The 23,913-nt window shown below is 42.0% G+C and overlaps 3 protein-coding genes across 4 annotated transcripts in view; 2 read left to right on the plus strand and 1 right to left on the minus strand.

Annotated features, from left to right (window-relative positions):
• pkhd1l1.1 (PKHD1 like 1, tandem duplicate 1) overlaps positions 1-2,307 on the plus strand; it is a 42,364-nt gene extending 40,057 nt beyond the window's left edge. Inside the window, exons 76-77 of the mRNA XM_083684791.1 lie at positions 567-717; positions 1,528-2,307. Coding sequence (XP_083540917.1) covers positions 567-717; positions 1,528-1,853 — 477 coding nt within the window. The 3' untranslated portion in view covers positions 1,854-2,307. The remainder of the gene's footprint in view (positions 1-566; positions 718-1,527) is intronic.
• A 766-nt stretch (positions 2,308-3,073) lies between these two features.
• Positions 3,074-4,884, plus strand: gdf6b (growth differentiation factor 6b; the record flags this gene model as incomplete). The annotated part of the gene is made up of 3 exons (XM_083685042.1): positions 3,074-3,109; positions 3,249-3,528; positions 3,989-4,884. The coding sequence occupies 3 exons, from the start codon at positions 3,074-3,076 to the stop codon at positions 4,882-4,884; spliced, it is 1,212 nt and encodes a 403-aa protein (XP_083541168.1).
• Positions 4,885-17,533: 12,649 nt separating this feature from the next.
• LOC310814913 (T-cell differentiation antigen CD6-like) lies at positions 17,534-23,903 on the minus strand (the record flags this gene model as incomplete). 2 transcript variants are annotated; one of them, XM_083684479.1, is made up of 14 exons in its annotated part: positions 23,783-23,903; positions 23,021-23,095; positions 22,029-22,313; positions 21,459-21,773; positions 20,759-21,070; positions 20,436-20,492; positions 20,174-20,329; positions 19,862-19,978; positions 19,506-19,628; positions 19,116-19,190; positions 18,890-18,994; positions 18,333-18,413; positions 18,067-18,147; positions 17,534-17,688 (listed from the first exon to the last, which is right to left on the minus strand). In XM_083684479.1, the coding sequence occupies exons 1-14, from the start codon at positions 23,832-23,834 to the stop codon at positions 17,534-17,536; spliced, it is 1,989 nt and encodes a 662-aa protein (XP_083540605.1). In that variant the 5' UTR covers positions 23,835-23,903. The 2 variants fall into 2 exon arrangements, with proteins under 2 accessions (XP_083540605.1, XP_083540604.1); XM_083684478.1 differs by having other exon boundaries at positions 18,067-18,177.
• Positions 23,904-23,913: the final 10 nt, after the last annotated feature.

Genomic DNA, 23,913 nt, shown 5'->3' on the forward strand with positions numbered 1-23,913 from the left:
ATACAGTGTTTGTTTACAATTGTTTGCAAACAATGGAGTAAAACAAGCCCATATGTTGGGTTCTAAAGAGGTACCGTAAGACAGTTCAATCATGAAATAAGTTATGTTCTTGAAGAATCAATGGCTATATATATATATATCATAACATTTAAAACTTAAAACATTGATGTACCAATCCCAGATTGCCCCTTTAAGGATGACTTTCATAATTGTTCGATCTTTTTCCAGCCCACCATTGATATGGTCCCAAAATATCAATACTTTGTGCATATAAACCTCATAGATATTCCAGCAGCAAGTTTAGATACTTCCTGCAATAGTCATTGCATTATAGTGATGCATGTTGACATTATAATGGACATTGTCAAAGTATGTCAAACAAGATGATGTAGGATGTATATACAAGGGATGTATGTACATATACAATCAATCAAACTTTATTCATTTAGAACGTTTTATACAAAAGTGCAGTTCAATGTGCTTTACAGTAATATGTTTTGTTTATTGTCCATAATGCATATCTAAATGATGTATGTGTGGTTCGTGACTGTGATCTCTGTCTCTAGGGTAACTGTGTATCCGTGGGAGTCACAACCCTCACTGCCACGGCAACGCTGATGAATACCTCCGGCAGCATGGAAGGACTCGTAGGAAATACCACCATCCTCTTCAGCAACTGCTGGGCCAACTTCACTGACCTGGCCATTCTCACTAATGGTACGTACAGTACAGGGGAGGCTGGTGGAGGTAGAAATCGGAGGACGGGCTCATTGTAATGCATGGAATGGAATGAGGAATGATATCAAACATCCCATTCCTCATTCCATTGCATGCATTACAATGAGCCCGTCCTCCGATTTCTACCTCCACCAGCCTCCCCCAATACAGCACAGCAAAGTATGCTCTTACTTTGAATTACTAAAGCCTGCGCTAGAGTTACAGATATCTTCCCAGCTTCAGTTTTTTTTAAATGTTGTATGTATCCTTTATTTAACCTGAGAAGTCACATTGAGATTTACATCTCTTTTACAAGTGAGCCCGTGGCCAAAGAAGGCAGCATACATAAAGTTATACATACAAGACACAACAGGGGAGGCTGCTAGAGGTAGAAATCGTGTGTAACATACAGTATATCAATGGGCAGATTTGCTTAGTAAAAACAGCGCAAGGCGCATAAAATAACTTAAAAGAGCTGGCTTCCTAATGACGAATGACCATGACTGACCATTTCTTGGTGGCGAGGTACTTATGTATGATGGCAATTGCCCTAGAATTAGACAGGAATGATCTCCTCGATACTCGTTTCCATACAGGACACTTGTTTACTCTTTTCTTTTTGTGGTAATGGATTGTTTGCTTTTCGCTTTCGAAATACAGTCGTTGCCCTCAGATAGCATTTGACGTTTGATGTGTTCCCCATTAACTAAATGTTTTAATGAAAATGAATGTGACTTTAATGAAGCATTTCATCAGTTTCAGTTCCAACAACACTGTTACAGTCTATATCTTTGTTTCCCTCCCCTGTAGGTGAGAACTTGACCATCGCCTTCACTCTGAAGGAATGGGGAGTTGCGTCACGGATGTTCTCGGTCAAGGCCACCACTACCACAATGCCACCTTACACAATGCCACCTACCACTAACATAACAACCACAATGCCACCTTACACAATGCCACCTTACACAATGCCACCTATCACTAACATAACAACCACAATGCCATCTACCACTACCCCTGAGATCTCCACCACCGAGGATGATAGTATCTTTGCATCCTGCACAGCTCTCTCCCCAAGCACTCTCTGCCTGGTTAGCCTCCTCTATGTACTGAGCCTCCTATTTGTAGGCCTGTAAGTTAAGACTGCTATCTGGTCTTTGACTTCTAGTTTATTTTAGTCTATGAGGGTGTTACGTTGTACATAGAATTATATAAAGGATTTAATATAAGTCTATGGTTACATACACCTGAGAAATATGAACAAGTACATGTAATGTTATGAAGGATGAAGGACTCTTTCTGGGAATTATCTGCACAATATGGGATCAAATTGTTTAATCCTTTTTCTATTTGTGATTGTGTGTTTTTTATTTTAGAATTAAATTAATATATTCATGCAAATCATGTTGAATACAAGGCTACCTCTTTTTGGAGCAATGACAGTGTTGCTTTCATTGATCTATTGAAAGTATGAACATAAAGATCGTTCTGTGAATATGTTATGCATAGGGTCTAATATAATGATGTAATGCTGGGGAACTGTTGAATCTGAATGATCTTTCTATTAAAAGCACTTTTTTTCAAAATCGCAAAAAAGTTGGACTTCATTATTTTCTTAACTCATTCAAAGTGATACAAAAAAAAACGTGGAACTTATGTAGTATTGCTCAGACAGTTTCTTCAATCAACATACAGGAATTATTTTTTGAAGGGGATGGCGAGATAAAGTATACTACTGTCCATGGTCCTGAAAGCAGCAGACGTGACCAGGTCCTCAAGAAGGTTTTTTTTTTTTTTTTAATGCGTGCGTTAACTTTATTCACTAGAGGGCGGAAGACTCCATGCATGGTAGCTGCTCTGGTTTTAGGCTCCTTAGAAGTTCTCGAACCTCTATTTTGAGGAATGCGGTAGAATGGCGATAAGAAAGGATGTCTGATTATTCAATGCAACATTAAGAAAGCACAATATACCAAACGTTTCTTGTGACAACAAAGCGCTGCTAAGCTATTGGGAAGGAGAGGTGGGCCTAGATGTGTGTATTAGTATTCGAAAACACAAAGCCACCTGTACATCTGCACACACATTGACGTAAGCACACCTGCTTATGGTATGACATATCGCCCATTGTGATATTTCTTGATATTAGGTATATTAGTATAATAGGTATCTTCTATAAGATTATGATTTTAATGTAACGGTTTGCCCCATCGCTACACTGGGACGTTGTTTTACAACCCCATGAGAGTCCACTGGTCTACAAGGTGGGCGTGCTCTACCATTTGGTTTTTTTCTGGTCTCGTCTGACGATTCAGTGCAGTGCACACTGTGTAAAGTAGTATACACTTGTTCTGAGTCGATGTGGAGTCCAGTGGAGTCCAGCTTCAGCTTCAGTGTCCGTGGTCCCTCAGCCACATACCACGCATCTGATTCGTTCTACCGAACTTTTTTTCTGGAGGAGAATTATGGATTTCTGTCGAATTGTCAGCCTATTTGCAGTCCTTATAATAGGTTGGGATTTTCCTTGCTTTCAGGCAGTTGCAATTTTCCTTCCATCTGGTCCTAAGACCAGCAAGGTAACGAAAGTGTTCGATGGACAAGATGCGTCCAAGTACATTAAGGACTTATACAGTTCACCATCGTTAAGCGAGAGACATCACAAGGGTGGACTCAAAGATTCAGTTGAGCCTCACGACTACATGCTCTCAATATACAAGACTTTCTCTACAGCAGAAAAGTTGGGACTCAATGCAAGTTTTTTTCGGTTGTCAAAAGCTGCAAACACCATTGCAAGCTTTGTGGACAACGGACAAGGTATGGCGAACCATTTCAGCGACACAGGAATTGTAGTTAACTTTGTGCTCTGACCCACTCACTCACTGTATATATATGTGTGTGTGTGTGTGTGTGTGTGTGTGTGTGTGTGTGTGTGTGTGTGTGTGTGTGTGTGTGTGTGTGTGTGTGTGTGTGTGTATAAGACAGAGAGAGAGAGCAAGAGACAGATGTTTTGACTCTTATTAATTTAAATTTCTTGATTACTTTCTGCATGTTAAGTACCTAAATAATATTTTCATCCAAGGCACTGACTGACTCTTATGGTGTATGGTGGATTACTGATTATCATCACTTAGAGTTAAGCCCGGATTGATTTTCATCTATATTCATAAACTGGTCGTAAACATTGAAACAATTTGAATGGCAGGCAGGGATATTATATCCTTCGGAATGTGCTCCCACAATGAATCTGTCTGCAATTATTTAATGCCTTTCACAGATGACCTCCCACTCTCCCCCCTGAAAAGGCAGCAGTATCTGTTTGACGTCTCTACCCTGCCAGACAAAGCTGAGGTGCTGGGGGCTGAGCTGAGGATATACACCAAAGTGTCTGGGAATTTCAGGATGTCGGAAACAGAGCCGCTGGACATCCAGCTCCTCTCCTGCCGCACACAGCAGCTGCTGGACTCCAGAACCCTGGATCTTCACGATTCCCACCGGCCCAGGTGGGAAGTGTTGGATGTGTGGGAAATATTTAAAGAACGGCATCACCTGACCTCCCAGGGGCACCAGTTCTGTCTGGAGCTCAAGGCCACACTGGACAGCCCCGAGAGGGAGCTGGACTTGCATCATCTGGGTTTTCACAGAAACGGCCGCCCTCAGCAGAAGAAGGCCATCTTAGTTGTGTTCACCAGGTCCAAAAAGAGACAGACCCTCTTCAGCGAGATGAGAGAAGTCATGCCGTTGATAGGGCCTGGGAAGAAAGCGAAACAGAAGGGTCCTCGTTCCAAAACCAGCCGGAGGCGCAGGACAGCGATATCAAAGAACCGTCACGGCAAGAGACATGGGAAAAAGTCCAAGTCGAGATGCAGCAAGAAGCCATTGCATGTGAACTTCAGAGAGCTGGGGTGGGACGATTGGATCATCGCTCCTCTGGATTACGAGGCATACCACTGCGAGGGCGTGTGTGACTTTCCTCTGAGGTCACACCTGGAGCCCACGAACCACGCCATCATCCAGACTCTCATGAACTCCATGAACCCCAGCAACATGCCCCCTAGCTGTTGTGCCCCATCCAAACTCAGCCCCATCAGTATCCTCTACATAGACTCAGGCAATAACGTTGTTTATAAGCAGTATGAGGACATGGTGGTGGAGTCATGTGGGTGTAGGTAGTAGTAGTGTGTCATTTCACCTCCTCCTTTTGGACCACTGAATTATATAGCCATATTGTATAGATAATTAGGCCTATGGGTATATAGATGACCATCAGGGCCTGTGTGGTGAAAAAGACGGTAATACTTGAAGCTACCAGATGCAACTTGAGGTGGAATTGATTAGCACACCTGCTCAAAACTAAGCCATTTTTCTTATCTCTTCCCTGAACCCTCTCACCTATTCAGGTCATGTTTTTAGCAATGGAAAACCACCAAACCACCAGCACATAGCTGAAAAATAACTATTTGGCCATGTCAAGTAAAAATAAACCAGTTTCACTGCAGAAGACTTGTACTTGGAACTTGACTTGAGGGGATGCTTACGTGTTTAGTTAGACAGAGTGTGAAGCCTTGTTGAGCTGAAACGCCTGTGTACTTCCACCAAAAATACCCAGAGGCTGCTTAGTTAAGGACTCATCATTTTCCTGTTGTGGTTAGAATTATTGGAAGTGATACTAAAATGCCTGTTGGCCTTTTCCTGTAATGCACTGATGTTCATATCACCATATGTAAATATTTGATACGGAAATTATAATTTATGTTCTATGGATAAGTTATTATATTGTTGTTGTTTTTTTTGTTGGGGTTCATGTTACTGCTCATTATAACTACAACGGTATTTTAGGATTGGTTATTGTAGATCCCATGATGAGATCTACCACAAACTCAGGCAAAAAACTGGGGATTGTGTCTTTAATGTAAAAGCATGAGAATGGGACATTTTGTTCATGTATTGAAAGGCTGCTCCATTGTTTACAGATCTGTTGTAGCCTGTTTTTATCATATTTTAGTTTGTTTCTTCATGTCTAATGTTTGTATTTTACTTCTACTGGAACTCAAAACCAATTTTATCTTCTCAGACAAATTTATAAGGAAATGTAAATTTATGCCGCATATATGTTTTGTTGGTTCTGTATATAACCATTAGCAACATGCCCAAAACCAAATCAGAACTAATCATTTTTAACATACAATTGTAAGAATTAATATTGACACATTTTATAATGACATTCCATTCGAAACAATCAATCAAATTATTTAACCAAATTATAAAAGTATTTTCATTTTGATGACCTGTAAGATGTTTCATGTAATAGGTAAATTAAAGTATCTTTTCAATTATGTATTTTGATTATATTTTCAAATGTGTTCCAAGATTCCAAGAGGTTATTCCTTCAATGCTGTTATACGATAATATTTTCATTCAAGTACTGTATACCATGATTTGATAGGATACTTCCTGTCTTCATCATGGTTTCTGGTTAGGGGTTGTTGCTACTGTGTCACCTTAGTGACAAACTCATACAACTTGGGTGTAGTCCACAAAGACCAGTCTTCTCCTGACACCCAACCTGTTTGCTAATCCTCATTGGACACCAGTCTAACCAGTCCTCTGCCCTCTCCATCAAACCAGTCCGCTCTATCAAACCATCTTGGACAAATGTCAACCCCCCACCTGTGGGGTTTCAAATCAGCTTCACTCACCACTTAATCCAAAATGTCTGTTTGGCAGTTGGACTGCTTGGTACATTATGATCCGTGACAGTGAGAGAACCCATAGGACGGTATGAATGTTTTCATTAATACTGATGATGACGTTAGTCAAATGACTTGAGTGACAGTTGGCGAGGTAAACGCAGGGTCAGCAGACATCCCGTTTCAGGATAGAGCCCCATATTCCCTGCTGGGTGGGCTGTATGTGTTTGTCTGTGTGTGTGTGTGTGTGTGTGTGTGTGTGTGTGTGTGTGTGTATGTGTGTGTCTATCTGTCTGTCTGTTAGGGGGGCAGCCAAGACACAAACACATTGGTTGGTGAGGCGTGGTGGGCAGATGCAACGACTGACCCCAAGTCTAGAGCCACATTCAGTCCCCTGCCCCATAGACAATGAGCAGGAGAGGATCCTAACATCAGATTAAGCATGCCTTTTTCCTTAAGGGTCAAAGGTCGAGTGGCCTATTGTCTCTGTGAGCTGTGTGCATTCTACAAGGTACACATCCCCTAAGAAAGGGGGTGGCAATCAAGAGAAAGAGGGGGGACAAGGGAAAGGAATGTGTGTGACGCTTTCTGTAGCTCTCCCTGCCTTTCTCTCTCTCCCCGGAAGGGCAGGCTCCCTGGCTGTCCCACCCGCCTCTAGACAACAAGGTAAGACATAAAAAGAGGAGGCTGCTCTAAGCAGCTGCTCAGGGCAGCTATTGGAGAACAAAAGATTGGAATGTGTCGTTTCTAAAGGGGCATCTGGAGGCCTTTTCGGCCATGTTCCACAGTCATTGGTGATATGGTGGGTTGTGGAAATACGTATCTGTCAGGAAACAGAAGTGTATTGTTGGTTTTGTGCAGGATTCATTGTGAATTGTTACTTTTGATGAATGGACATTTGAGATGGTTTTGAATGAGTTCATATTTTTTTAATTAATAACTTTAACTGACCAATTTGTGTCTGCTTCTCCGTTGAAAAAGTTTCTAACTGTATCCAAATTGTCATTATTTATTCCATTGCAGTTTGGACACTTGATATGCTTCTTCTTCTAACACGTGTCTCTCTTGACAGATAACAGGCAAAAGTGATCTCTCCTTCTCCCTCAGCTGGACGTGTCTGTTTGCCCTGGCTAAACCTCTCTTTGAATGGCTTTAAAAGTGGAAGTCTTCTCTACAGAGGAGTCAAATGGCAGCAGTCTTTTAAACCCTCTAATTGATACAGTGGAAGAGAGACCTTGCACAGTCCAGTGAGTAAGCAAAGTGATGGAGGAGGAGGTCTATTTTGATAGGAGGAGGTCAGAGGGAGGCTCTCTAATCCTGTGGGAGAGGGGGTCTTCCATGGGTCAGTGCTGTTAGCAAACACTGTTCTCTCCTGAGCATAGCCAGCACAACTACTACTACCTGCTTCAGTCAGACTGTGGGCTTGACCCATCCTACTACATCTATCATGTAATGCACACGTGGCCACATTAAAGAACACTGAATCGTTGTGGAAACTGCTGTGATGAACAATGTGGAACGCTTTGCTTTTTACATCCATTACACCCTTGACATTCCATGGTAGTGGAGTTTTAGGGAGATTGGAACACTCTTAAGAATCTGAGGTTCTGCCCTGCCTCTGTGATGATGAGATTCTGAAGGGAGAGCTCCCTATCCCATAGGAAAGCCCCATCACTCACGCTCTTGGCAACAGAACAAACCATCCAAGTAAGAGAGGGTGTTTCCCCTGCCTGCTCTGCTGCCTTAACCCTGCTACAGCAGCCTTTTACTGTCATAGTGGGATAAAATTATGAGGACATACAGGACATACAGATGTTTGTAATAGCTTTCTATTATGAACCCTTCTCATATACGAAAGCACCTGGCTCTGATTTAGCGGAGATTGTATATAGTATATACACTTGACATTAGTTTTATGTGGGAGTATGATACTTAAAGAGAGAGGGGACGGTAAGTAAAACCAGGGCGAGCCAGCGGACCTCTTGGTTCTCTCGTGCTTCGACTGAATGATAATCAGGGTCTGGACTTCTTTTGTACATTAGAGGCTTGGTCCCAGTGACAGCAGCGGTAGTGTTGTTTTACAGTCGGTCTGCGTTGGAAATGTGAACCAGATGAGGAGGGGTTCCACAGTGAATCAGTCTCCCTCCCAGTAATTAAAAATGCCTGCTGAAAGCTCTTTAGTTACTACACAGCCAGATCACAGATCATCGCTGCCGTCGCACATCAAAAGGAAATGACACAAGACACAAGGCAAACCATTAGTGAGTAGATTTCCCCCCAAAAGATCACAGACATTCATTGGGCGGTTGATTACCTACAGATTGTCTGTGTTTTCTCTTCCCCTTCACCGGTTGCAAGGGAGAGGAGAGGGAGAGCACTGAACATACAACACAGAGGACATTCTATGCCCTATACTAATCTCAGGCACTGGTGTTTGGTATTTGATGTTATACATTGTGACTGAGAAGAACATACTGGTGCTGTTCTGTCCTGATTGGTTGTGCATGTCCTCTGGAGAGCCCTCTACCTCTCTCTGTGTGAATATCAAACACAGCCAGTTAGTTAGTTATCCTTAAAGGTGCTGAAGGCTGGACACCATTTTTAACACCTTGTTAAATGAGTTGCAGGTGTAATAAGCAATGCGACCATTTTCAACCCTGACATGATCGACCCACTCTTTAGTGTAGTATTCCCTAAAAGAAATGTGGACAAGTGGTTTTTGGGAGAAAAATAAAAGCAAGGCTTCAGGTCAATAAAAATCAAAAAAGCTGTTATTGACTTTGAAGCCCTTTGCCTTTTGAGGGAAACCCAAAACCGGTCTGTTTCTGGTGCGCTGTGCTCGTTGAGACTGGGGAGGAAATGCACTGTGACACTAACAGGCTGAAAGAGGAAGTGTTGATGGACTGAATTAAACAAGGGGAAAGGGGCTGGGGGGTTGGGCCATGACACTAATGTTTTCCATTGACAATTCGGAAAAGCCCCGCTGCTATGCCACACACACACACACACACACACACACACACACACACACACACACACACACATTCATTCATCTATTCATGACTTTCACTGGCACCCACCCATGCATGTTTTGAGACACAAACTATATGTTTTGGCCTGAAACAGAAGATTATAGCTGAGAATGTATAGTTCATTTGGTTAATGTATAGTTAATGTGGTTTCAATCTAGTACTGGACGTCACAACCACTGAAAATGTCACTTTATTTGAACCTAAGTGAAAACATCTTGACACTGAATTTCCACTACGCATGTATAAGTGTTACACTTTGATAAGAAACTACTTGCCATGAGAGTATGTTTATTAACCCTAGATTTAGGAAATTAACCAGTAAAATGGCAATGTGTTTTAGTCACCCCTCTCTGCAAAGGAAAAAAGAATACAGATTTAAACAATTATTGGGCTACTGTAACTCAACAGTGCACATACAATCTGTTTTCAATTACAGCTCTTAAGCTGTCTAAGGAAATGTATGGAAACTTCAAGAGGAAATATTTTGCATTTGATAGCCATAATAGCATCACGTTTTTTATTTCGCTGACTGCATAAACTGTTACGTGTCAGGTTATTTTCCTCACACAGACAACCAGCGACAAAATAAACACTAGTCTGATGTTATTGGAGGTGGCGTGTCAGTACACAGAGGACATTACTTCTCTATTCGTATATATATCCATATATAATAATATACGCCATTTAGAAGACACTTTTATCCAAAGCGACTTAGTACAGTGAGAGTATAAATGTAATAGTATACATGGTCCCAGCGGGAATCGAACCCCCAACCCCCAACAGTGCTCTACCAACTGAACCACACTGTGTGTGGGTGCTCTTAGCAGTACGGGGACATGGGGAGTATGTATGATGAAAGCATGTTTTGATCTACTCAATCTGTAAGCCACTTTTCATATTTGGGTTCAGGAGGCACCAGGCATGTGAGAGGTCAGTGTGTAGGGCCATTAAGACCCGGTCAGACAGACCTCCCACCATGCATGCAATACATCTAATAAAGCAGGCTGGCCAAGCTTCCCTCAATCTGCCTGATAACGTTGTCCATCAGCTACACACCGCCACACTCCAGTCTGGAAGTCAGATTCTCTCCTCATTGCTCTTCTTTATTGTCAATTGTTATGAACCCCCCCCTGAGGGAATGAATATCGCTGGAATGAATTGAATTACATTTATACTGGTGATAATTTGTTACCTGGTTAGTTACCTACCTGATCAGTGGTGTCATCTTCACCAGAAGGTTATTCAATAGGAAATCTATTGCAAAATGTAGAGGAAATATATTGAAAACAATTTATTTTTTGACACATCACCATTAAACTATTGGTTTGATCAGCATGGTCAACTTGATCAACTTGGTCCAGCAGGTCTGAGGCGGTGATCCCGCCCCCCCTTCTGTTTTTCAGTCTTGCAGGTCCGAGGCGGTGATCCCGGCTCCACTCTTCACCTCTAGGTGTTGATTGCTCTAAGAGCTCTAAGTCTAGATTGGGCTGCTGTTCCCATGGAGATTAGACGATCTGGTTTAAGGCTGCTTCAACAGGTCACTTGTTAAGGGTCAGAGGTCAATTGCATAGTAGTGCCTAATGGTAGCAAATAATGTCAATCACCTTAAACGGACCAGTGGCGAGGCTTGTGCCTGACTTTGGGAGGAATGCGGGGAATCCGGGGGTTAAGCTGGTGCCATGGAGCGGCAGACGCAATCTCAGACACACACACGCAAATGTGCACGCACACACACACACACTCGTGCACAAACGAACTCACACACACACACACATACATACGCATAAACATGCACACGCACACACACACACACACACCACACACACACACACACACACACACACACACACACACACACACATGCACACATTTAGAGCTGGGGGGAACACTCACCATCAATCTTACAATGACCTCATTCCATCTGAGAGACAATGAAGTTTTCTTGGCAGTGTAGATATTATCGAGAGTGGTTGCTCTTACAGTCATCTCCATGTGACTATTCCTCTGGCCGCGGCTGGGGTGAGATATTCTTCCCGCCATGAGAGAGAGGGGAGAGTTTCATTCCTTTGATGAGCGGCGCTGGCTGCCTAAAGGACCTCCATTAAACAGGGCATGATTTGTTAAGGCTGCCCAAGATTGACTCTGTAACTAATGACCCTGCCTCGGGCGAGTCAACAAATGACGAGCTCTGTAACCGTAACAACGTGGATGACTCATACAAACCCACACGGAGCTGAGCTCTCACCTGGCCTGCTGTCTGTGCCAGTGTGATTTCCTCACCGGGCTGAGTCTCTGATCTACGGGAGCCTGCTTCGCTAGCTACAGCAGGTTACAGTCCACTGGACCTGTCAGTCTCCTGATTCACTCCATACACAGGGATGGTTGATTGGGTACAATTACTTCACAGTAACAAATGACATCAGTGTTCACCTACGGTAAGACTTCCACCCCAGAGGGGTTCATTATGGTGTTTGTTTAGGTTTAGGGGAACTTCTGATTTCATTTTTCACTGTGTTATGTTGCCTTAGGGATTAAAGTTGGGTAAATCTTTAAAACAGCAAGGGAACTGGTCCTCCATAGCTCACACTGTGTAATGCTGCCATACTACTGTGTGTGTGTGTGTGTGTGTGTGTGTGTGTGTATGTGTGTGTGTGTATGTGTGTGTGTGTGTGTGTGTGTGTGCGTGTGTGTGTGTGTGTGTGTGTGTGTGTGTGTGTGTGTGTGCGTGGTGTGTGTTATGCTGTACTGCAAACAAATTCCAACTTTATTTTATTTGTGTTGCAATAAAATAATATTGGATCTTGTTATGCCTTGTGTAGTGCAGCTTCAATTTCTCTGTTTCAGTGCCTAACATATGCTATACTGAGATCACATGACTGAAGGTGTACTGAATGTAGTGGAGGTGATTTGGAATCATGCTGTCATGTGGTAGCCCTGCCTGAAACTTATAAACTGAACCGTCCCTGGCCTAATGGTAGTGGACACTTGTGTTTTACACGTGGGAAACCCGGGTTTGAACCCCGTCAGTCGCATTGAGGAGGGACTATTATTCTAGCGGAGGCTTTCTCTCCATCCAGGGTCCCTCTGTAAAAATTCTTCTTCTGCTGGGAATTACACACAGCAGTCTGGGACGTTTTATGGCAGTCCATCTGTCACTGGTTGAAAGGGAAGATTGATGATGCTGCTGGCGCTAACTGATTTGTACACAGAGCTGTACAGTCAGTGTGACACTCCACAACATGCACAGCACACTAATAAAACAGAAACAGGAGTCCATCTGGCCCGGAGACAAAGAGAAGTACTCTTGTTGCCTACACTGAATATTGGCAAACTTGAGCAAATAACACACATCCGGATACAGGTTGGGTTCTAAGTGTTTGGTATGTAGTTGTGTCATTAATGTATATTTCCTTCATCCTGCTACCAAACCCTTTCACCACTTTTGTGTCTACTAGCGAGCCCCGTCCCCTGATCTTGTCCCTTGAGACTCCTGTATTCCCCTACAGACGGCTGTTTTAACACATCGGATCCCATTGACAACTCAAAAAGGAAGTATTTTAACAACCTCCAAGCACCACTGACCAGGTTTAAAAGATGCTTAATTCTGCCGTTGACCTGATTATGGGCGGATGAATGTGTGTTGGGGAAGAGGCCAAGCCTGTTAACTGCTGCAAGGTGCAGGGGATAAAAGGTTAATGAGCTAAAGGCTGCACTGCTACGCTAACTTTCAAGTTGGGGTTTATTTCTCCATACAGACTAATAAATGTGTCTTGTAAAAACGCTAAGTAGGGCTAATTCTCATTCTAAGGATCCTCTCTTTTTCCAAAGACTCCCACTTCAATCCAAGTGTCTCAAGAGTAAGCGTTCAACCAACCAACCATGACATTCAAGATTTCCCTCCAGTCCGCAGTCCATGTGAAACATTGTAAAACTTGTGTATGGCAGCCATCCTTGAATTTTCCTTCATGTCTGGTACAGTAGTCACAGGAAATGAGGTAATGAGGTCTTCACTGTGAGTGCACAGCGTGTGTATGGATGCAGTGACCCGTGAGAACCCAGAGAGGTCCAGTGAACTTTAAAGGTGAATTGGATCAGGGTCCCTCTCTCAGCCGCTTAGCCAAGAACCTCCTGATGGGGGGCTTTGCGGCAGCAGTGAAATCAACCTAATGAGTGAGTAGTAATCAACACCAAGCACTGGTAAAGTGGAACGTCACTGGAGACAGCCAAACAAACTTTCAGCGCTGCAAAACGGACTTGAAAATGTTTTTCTGATAAACATACTCCCACCATTAAATAACGTAATATTCTTAATTATTTCGCTTTCAACCCACATCATCCCAGAAACGGAGACAGTGTGTATTAGCGACTGGTCACAGTTAGCCACGTTACTTGTACTATCACACAGTCTCGAATATCAAATCCAAATACGTTCAACAATCTAGCTAAAATAGCTGGATTTACAGTATCCCTATTGTTATGTCTGTCTCTAGATATGGTCGTTGTCGTGGTATTCTTTGATTGGGATTCAATCACTTTAACAGCGTTCCTCAAAGCTCCGGGACGTGGAGTCAGCCGGGCAGGTGCTTACTGCCCTTTACAATCCGCAGTCAAACTATACTATCGCCTACTATAGTAAACTGGCTGCATACATACTGTACTAGGAGAATGTACATATGTATTGTGACTAATAAGAGAGAAATAATGAAATGTGTGTGATTTAACATGGCTTACTTAAAGGTCTTAGTATTCATCTTTGCCATTACCAGGTCATGATGCAAAAAGATGTAATTAATGACTTGAAATTGGGTTTTAGTTTGTGCTAGCAACCATCTGGGGTTTTTACCTAAACTGATGACTTCATAAGAACTCATTGGTCACAATCCATCCTTCCCCACTACAAATTAATGGTAAGGGTGCCAATACCCAGGGCATTTTGGCAAGGGCCGGAGTCACAACCATGGTGAAGCAATAAGACTCTGAATCTTATATTGTTGTAATGGAACATAGTAGCACTGTATGTAATTCAAACATTCGTTGTTAGAATCATATTTCAACTTTATACCTGGTAGATGATGAAAATGAGATTGATTTTAGTGTTTACTTTTGGGTAGTGCACAACCGGACCGAAAGCAATAGTTAATATTGTTGGCTTTCTTGACCATGAAAAAAGTGTTGGAGGTGGAAAGATATCATGAAAAAAAAAAGAATCTACCCCCCAGTTCAAAGAAAAAATTGTGACCTCATGAGAAAGCATTATGAAGTGAAGTGATTTAGGATTTGTACTGATTCCTGACTCCAGGTCACCTAATAACACACAGGAATTCCACCACAGCTTACTGTCATCCTATATGATCAGCCATAGGCTAAAGAGGAGTGTTGGCCCCTTAATAGGCCTACCACATGGGTTAAATTCTCCATTATTACTCAAGTACTCAAGTACAACTGTACTACACTCTTAGTTCCAAAAGAGTTCTTGGGCTGTCCCTTTGAAGAACCATTTTAGGTTCCATGTAGAACCCTCTGTGGAATGCATGGAACCCAAAAGGGTGATTCAAAGGGTTCTACCACAGGGACAGCCGAAGAACCCTTTTTGGTTCTCATTAGCACCTTTTATTTGAAGAGTGCAGAATCAAACAACACCATCTTTTTGGATCATGAGGTGAGGTCCTCAGTCCATGTGGTACCAATTAACAGGAGTCCACCCTACAGAGCAAACAGGGCAATGTCAACATTTTGAAGGGGTGAGTGTTACAGTATAAGAAGCCTATCTCGCTAGCGTTCAAGCACTTAATACCATACCAGCCTGAGAATGTGTGATCTCATCAGATCTCGGAAGCTAAGCAGGGTAGGACCTGTACTTGGACGGGAGACCACCAGGGATTTCAAGGTGGAGTAACATTCTTTTTTTCTCTATTTTCTACTGAGTAATCCAGCTCATGAAATAAAAGTGAAAATAAAGACTAGGCAAAGTCAACATTTTTGTTATTAAGCACCTTATAGACTTATGGAAACTAATCTTTCGGTGTGAATGCTTGAATGAGTGTTGTAAAAACAGTGCGGTTAATCTTTTAATCTTTTTTGTGTTAAACTATTTTATTTCCTTCCTTTACACACAACTCTTTCTGATTCATCAATGACACCGGTTATCTATTGAGGCAGTGTGGTTTCCCTGGCACAAGGCATGCATACAGAGTGAATGTTAGCGTTCGACAGGAGGTCGTTATGCTAGTTTTATGGCACTTCTAGGAGTCTCTATGATATATATCATACAAACATGCCCCAAGATGGAATCTCAGCATAGTGGTGGGTGGGCTGTTACATGTACCAGGTTCTCTAACATGTGAAAGAGGTTGGGTTTAGAGTGATCACAGGGGCCCCTTAATTCATCTGTTTATCTAGATTTAAAACTATGCCATGAGGATGAGCAAAATTCATTTGGGTCTCAACCCCCCACTGCTGAACAGCCTTGTTTGTTTTGCCTTACATAAAAACAACAATGTTCTACGTAACAATCCATGCATGCACACTGTCAGTTATTTCTGCTTCACCCTGATGTTTCGTATGTGAGATGTTCTACATGTTCTACTGGTTATCTATGAATCACTACCAAACACCTCATATGGAGATCCCTTTGTTCTAAAGGTGCCTTTTCAACAGTTTGTTGTCATTTCCTCAAACCGGGCCCTATGTCATTGCATTGGACCATTTGGTAGCCAACCAGACGCTGGTTTGATATGTTGCAGCTGTTTGAGATGTAATGGACCAAGAACAGTCCATGCCAAGGTTGGTTTGAAGCCACAGTGATGGTTTGTTTTGGCTCCAGACCAGGGCTGAGCCACCGTTCAGTTCCTGTTTCAAAGGTTTTCACAGCGCATTTGATTATCCCCTCCCCGGCTAACTATGAATAGATACATGTCACATATCATTAGAGTCAGGAAAACGTCAGTATTTTATAATGTTTCTGGCTTTATGGTGTCACAAGCTATTTCTATTCCTTACTTTCATAAGAAGACATTTTAAGAAGCACTGGTCAAATGTCAGCTTGCAGTGCCACTGTGTGGTTGAATTTGGTATTGCCATTGCAGTGATGTCAAGGTATGTGCTGGAAGTACTGTCGGTGCACTGAGCCCTTTACTATATATGCTTTGATAGTACTTTATTTCAAACACCACCATACACAATACTTTACCAGTGATCATTTGTATTATCACACCAGAATAATACTGTATAATAATAATAATAATAATAATAATAATACAAATACATATTATATGTATTATATACAATACAAACAAAATACATTACTAACATATCAATGATCATGTTTTTACATTACTGAAAACTGGTCTATGAAAATGGCAGTACATTTTGTGGAATTTATGAAAAAGTAAGGACACAAAGTATATCTCATTAGAGGATACTGAACGTATTGACATTGAACATATCGATATTGTAGATATTTCTTAGATCATGTTTACGACTTCTATGCAATATTTCAAGTTAAACTAAACTCTAAAGTGCATTTCACAGAGCCTTGTTTTTTATGTTATACATTTGTTTTTATACATTTTTATTTCACATGACTTATTATACACATAAAATGTCAGAACCCAAATTGTAAACATCACACCAGATGTAGCACAACAGCTCATTTGGATTTTCAGTACACTTAACAGTGAAAAACAATAATAACTAAAATCAGAGATGCATAGATTTTCAAAAGCAGTGAACGGTGGGGAGAGGATGTCAGGAAGACAGGTTGGAAAAGACTGGGGCCAGTCACATGGAGCAGGACTGGTGGAACAGGAGGTGGAAGGGAGATAGAACAGGAGGTGGAAGGGAGGTGGAACAGGAGGTGGAAGGGAGGTGGAACAGGAGGTGGAAGGGAGGTGGAAAGAGGGGGCCAGTCCAGTTGGAGAAAACCTCTCAGGGAGCCTCACAGCAAGTGCTCAGGACGCAAAAGTTTGATGGAGAGACAGCAGCCTTCCAGGAGGTCAGCCTTCCAGGAGGTCAGATGATGATGATGATGATGATGATGATGAAGATGTAGCAACACCGTCAGCAGCAGATGGACTCCACATAACATCACTTCTGGTCCTCCTACTTCAGAAGCTTTTGGCCTGGTAGTCCCTCCAGGTAGTTAGCGATGTCATCGTAGTCGCTGTCTGAAGAGGTCTGGTTAGGGTCAGGGCTCACCGGGGAGTACAGAGCACCATCTTCATCATCAGTATTGCCAGGAGTGACTGATGGGAATACTGATCAACATCGATTGATTAACAACAAACAGTGCATAAAAAATAGATAGCATTTCTGATGCTGGGCCCCAATTCTCTACACCTTTCCATGAAGTGTGCGGCTGTGCAGTCCCCTACATGGATCTGAATGCGTACCCCAATCCTACGCTGTGGGGAAGTGCATATAGTGCACACTTTAGGAACAGGGTTGAAAAAAATAGACCCCAGCATCAGTCCCCATGCAGGGGAAGCTGGTGGAGGTAGAAATCGGAGGACGGGCTCATTGTAATGCATGGAATGGAATGAGGAATTGTTGAGCCCGTCCTCTGATTTCTTCCTCCACCGGCTTCCACTGTCCCCATGTAAAGGTCTGGTAGTTCAATAGCAGTACCAACATACCGTGGTCATGTGAGTGGACGTCAGAGTGGGTGTGGTCATGGTTCCCTGGGAGCTGTAGATGATCCACTGCATTATGGGCATCTGGGGGAGATGGCCACAGATCAGTTTCCTCTGATGGAGAAGAACAAGTCATTTGAATAGAAATAAACTTACTTACTTACTTACCCTAAATAAAATAGATTAGAAGAGAATAGAAAACAAGGAGTGTAGAGTAGAAACATATTTGGAATTATTGCAGAGTTTGCACAGTGGCATGTTTGCTTTACCTTGTGTCAGCAGACTCTCCACATCTCTTCCTGTATTTTCATAGCATTCCCCAGAGGAGGTGCTGGAGGATTCAAAAGAGTCTACGGGAACACAGTCAACGAATCAAAATCTCGACTGTGGTACGATTCTCTACCCTTCTCCCGAAGTGTGCACTCATATACTCCCCCTCATGGATTTAAAAGGAATGGACTGGTGTAAGCAATACGGTGGAATTCAGAGGAGGCTGGTGGAGGTAGAAATCGGAGGAGGGGCTCATTGTATCATTGTGCATTACAATGAGCATGTCCTCCGATTTCTGCCTCCACCAGCCTTCACTGGTGGAATCTCTCTCCAGCCATGCTTGCGCCAATCGAATGCCTTTGGATGCTTGAGGGGGAGTGGCCGAGTGCAAACTTCTGGATGAAGGGTAGAGAATCACAACGTAACCCTCAAATCACTGAGGGGTCAAAACACACGTGTTTGATATCATTCCTCACTCTACTCCATGCATTAAAATGAGCCCATCCTCCGATTTCTACCTCCACCAGCCTCCCTTGGTTCAAATAGTCACCCTCACCAGTTGGAATGTCATTGTAGTCTTCTGGAACTTTGGAACAATCATCTCTTGGTAGAATGTTCAAGTGGTTTGCATGTTCAGATATCACATGGTTTGGATCGCAGGCTGAAACAATACAAGTTTTTAGTTTATCACAGATCGAATATACATTTGTTCAGTATCTAAGACAGGAGAGACGGTGGGATTTGTTTTCAGTTACTATAGCAATGCACCAAAATGGACTCACCCTCCTCAGATAGGCAGTCTAGAGCTGAAGCTCTCACAAAGGGGTTCCTGCTCTCTTGTCTGTGTCGTAGGGAATCTGAGGTCAAATTAAGAGTTAAGATAATATTGATGAGGCAAATATGTGCGGTCAGGAAATATCTCCAAAAGTTGTGCTTACATTATGAGCTCTCTGCATATGAACATAACTGAATTTAAAGTCTGGATTACAATCTTTAGCTAAAGTTAATGACACTGAAAAGGTATATAAAGAGCAGCCTGGTCGTTGCTATTAGCCAACTCCTACTGTCTTTGTCATGCCAAATGTCTGATTGCACAAACAGATCTTGGTCGACCAGGCAGGTGTAAAGAGTAAATGATTCTTAGGATAAAAGAGGATATAAAGGACTCTTACTGCGAAAGGTGGACAAGGGGACAGCTGACTGGTCAGTTGAATCATAATGTTCATACTCCGTATCCACAGAGGTGCTGTCAACACTACTCATCTGGGTCCACTGGTACCTGGGATTTGACGGACCTTTGGAAAACAAACAAAAAAGACAGAATAAACAGATATCACCGTCTTAAATTTCATACAAATCAAAACAGATTGTCAGTAACAACAGTATAATACTAATATTAAAAAAAAGAATAAAAAAAAAAGACATGTAAACATAGAAAGACAGTAGTAAACATATACTGTTGTAAAGTGGTAGCTCTGCACAGGGTAGATAGAGCAGGACCAAAGAGGCTACTGTATGACTCCCTCACCATCGTTCTCTGTGGGGCTGTTGGTGAACTTGATGAGATCAACAGAGTCACGGTAGTCGTTGTCTTGCTGTTGAACAGGCACCTGCAGGCTGGCATGTCTCTGCTGAACTAAGAGTGCTGTGGACATTAGAAAGGCATTGATAGTACAGAAACATTAGTGCTAGGTTTTTATAAAATGCCAAACTGTTTTGAATGGTAGTGGTAGTTGTGAATGAGGTGTGTGGTAGTGGTCCCTGGGGTGTGTGGTAGTTGGAACTGAGTTGTTTTGTGGTAGTTGAGACTAAGGTTGTGTGTGGTAGTTGGGGAACCTACCATTTCTCCTCTTGCCGTAGCAGCAGAGCAGAATATTTGTGACCAGAGCGATGAGGAGAATGAATGACAGTGCGATGCACAACAGCAGCTCCACAGACATGGAGAAAAAGAAGCCCTCACTTGGTGTGGCGGAACTGGCTGTGGTGGTTCCAGGTCCTAGATGGGAAACAAGATACAGGGACATAATGTCAACTTTCATATTCTCAAAGGTCGCAAGTTCTTCCAAATGAATAAAGAAGAAAGAAGAAACTGAAAGGTTTACTTGTGGTCCTGCTCTCAGGTGTTGGATCTGGCCCTGTTCCAACTAGCCCAAGTGATCCTGCGCAAGAGAGGATGGCATGAATCAAATACTGTTATTCTCAATCTGAAGTATAAAATGTCAATGTGTGGTTCATAATTCAAAGTTATTTTCAACTGTTGGAAAAGTTTGAACACACAGTATAATAGCCTGACCTTCTGAAACCAGAAACAGATTTAATCAAACATGTTTTTTTTTTGTTTTTTTTAATAAAATCTCCACATTTATAAAACATTTATTTGCTAAGATCGTCATGCACAAGTCCATACACTCATTCGGTCACTTACCTTTACAAATAAGTCCGGCTGCTGCTTTAGAGCCTGTGCATAATAATTTTTGGTTGGCAAATTCTCTACATTGCCACAGGTTTGTGTGTTTTTTGCTACACATGTAATACCACTGTGTTGTTCCATTGTTGTGAGTGAAAGGAAATCCCACGAAGGTATCTGGCTCCCCACAGCCCAGCATTGAACACACCATGGCTGCCTCCTCCTTCTCCCAGCAGTCGTTACAGACTGTCCCCCATGTTCCGTTACGATGGATCTCCACTTTACCAGAACAACGGTCCAGTCCACCCGTCAGTCTCACTGCCCTCAGCTCTGTAGAAGGAAGGGAGTAAATAGGTGCAGAATAAGAATATAGTAGATATTATTTAGGCAAATATTATGTATGATTAATGTAACTGGACCAGAATTATAATAATTATTATTATTATTATTATTTATTAAGTTTCTTAAGTGCTTTTCATTATACAAGAATAATGTCAAAGTGCATAAAATAAAAGATAAAATATAAAGATAAAAAAAAAAACTATATATAACCATATCATAAAAGCAGCAATCAAAGTCTTGGACTTTATGTGTAATTTGACCTGGTGGTGATCATATCTTTAATCAACTTCTCAATCAAGTTATATAATCGCCTTTGTTTATGTTATACAATACCTATTGATTATAAATGGCACATTTTGATCAATGTGACATTTACCTGAGCATACCACCCCAGCGTCCTCCTTGTGTCCACAGTCATGGCTGTCCCCTTGGACAGGGCACTCCCACAGGTTCCTCTCTGTGCCTGTACAGTTCACCTCGTCAAGGTAGATGGGCCCACTGCCCAGAGGGAAGGACCCGCCCTGCCCTGACACACTGAGGGCATAGCCACAGCCAAGCTGTGCACACACCACATCAGCGTCCCTCAAGTCCCACTGGTCATCACACACCGTGCCCCACTGACCCGCCCGCCACAGCTCCACGCGCCCAGCGCAATGGTGGCTACCTCCTGCCAGCCGCACAGCCTGGTGCCCTACAACCAGAGATGCATACAGGTACAGGTTCATGGGTTTCAAAGTAGTTTACTTGTGGCCTATTCTACCCCTGCTTATTGAGCAACAAGGTTATTGTTAATCAGTGCATCTCATTCCATATTGACACATGTACTATATTTGTAGATAGTGACATGTAAGCATAGTCAATAAAATAAGTGTCACTTGATTGTCATTGGAAACTGATATTGTGGAACAAGAGGCAAGTGATGTACTGCACTGTTACCAAGTCTTACCACAGGTGACTTGAGACAGGACCGTGCAGTTGCCCTCCCCTACATCCTCTGTGCAATTCTGCAGATGATTGTCGCTGTATGAGCAGCCTTTAAGGCAGATACTGTTCTGCGGTGCATCGGTCTCATTCAGATAGTAGACTCCTCCACAGCCCTGGTCCTGACAGATCTGGTTGGCCACCTCATCCCTCAGCTCTGCAGTGAGTGGGACTGAGGTCCTGGTTTTGTTCACAGCCATCCTCAGATGCCAGGAGCAACCCTTGGTTTGTTGGGTTATGTTGAGCTCAACTGAGAATGGGATAAAATTAGAAATGAATAATAATAATTACTTCATAGGGGTGTTTTGATATCAACAAATAATATCGCTATATCTTGTGTGATAATGGGAATGAGACCCTGCTACAGTATGCCTGTGGTTCCATACTGTATATAATTGTACCAAAATCATACAGGATGTATCATAAAATGTTGGTCATTAGACTTCAATAGATAGAGAAAAAGAAGAGAAGAAGGAAAAAATGAATTGGAATTGAAAAAGGTTGGGGAATTCAACATCTTCATGAGAGGGCCAACTTGTTTTGGCACATAGAGCGGTGTTATTACAAAGCTATCTAGCTTGCTATCTCAGTTTATTTGATTGCACCTGCAGAGTACAATAATGCATTGCACCAAAAACCGCCTCCACATCCTGTGACACATTTTAGACACTGAGAAAAAACATGCAGATATGGAGGACAGGTTGTATGGTTTAACCAAGCACTAGTGGTTTCAAGCTCTGCACCAAAAGCTTAGTTTAGCTTAGCTGTGAGAACAAGAATGATTCAATGGTCATAATACATGTCTTTGAGAGTGAAATTAAACTCAACATAGTCCATTATGGATGAAAGGTTGTGTGTGTGTGTGTGTGTGTGTGTGTGTGTGTGTGTGTGTGTGTGTGTGTGTGTGTGTGTGTGTGTGTGTGTGTGTGTGTGTGTGTGTGTGTGTGTGTCACTCACTTCGCTTTTTGTCATGTTCACTTCCATCCAGGTGGGATGTATTCATTCCAGTTTGAGAGATGACATTTTGATAAGCTGAAAACAAATTTCAATGTATTTTCTGATCACTCTCAAGGAAACATGTGACACATAACTTCAAATCATGTCAATTGATAACTGTTGTCAATGCTGTTGACCACATGCTGGTCTGGACTTGCCCACAAGCAAGACTTTCAAACTAACCACTTGACCATGCAGCATCCTGTGTTGGTATTCAGCATGTGAGTTGGTGTAAAATGTGGTAACTTTAAACTTTTGTGTTTGTTAAACATTTGTTTCTAATGATTACCTCTAAGAAATTACAAGCACATTATGATGGCCACCTGTAGAATGCATACACCTATTTTTATGTTTTAAAGACCTCCAAAAATCGAAAAATGTTAAGCTGAACATCCATGTTCTAAGTATAAGTATATCAAACGTAACACATTTTCTTACATCCTAGCGTAAGTCTTTATTTGAAACCAAATAATTCAATCTATTATAACAATAGTTTAAAACATTGAAATAAATATGTTTGCTATTAGATTAGTTATTAGTTATCTGAATATATATGAAAAAGCTCAAACTAAATCTACTGAAATCGAAATTTATTAGCTGCCATGAAATGAATAAACATACTTCTTTTCATATCAGCTTTGATAGATATTTCAGGTTGATAAGTAAATTAAAGACTATGTAAAAGTAATGAAGGATAAAGAGCAAAACAGCACATTACAGTACCTTGACAGAGATAGAGTACTTGGAAGATTCTATGAATATTCACCAACTTCATTTTGTCTAGTCCAGACACTACTGTAACTACAATCAATAAAAAAGTAAAATGTCCTCTTCTAATCTTTCTCTGAACACTG

This window comes from Argentina silus, assembly GCF_951799395.1.
Source record: "Argentina silus genome assembly, chromosome: 14".
Taxonomy (NCBI): Eukaryota; Metazoa; Chordata; class Actinopteri; order Argentiniformes; family Argentinidae; genus Argentina; species Argentina silus.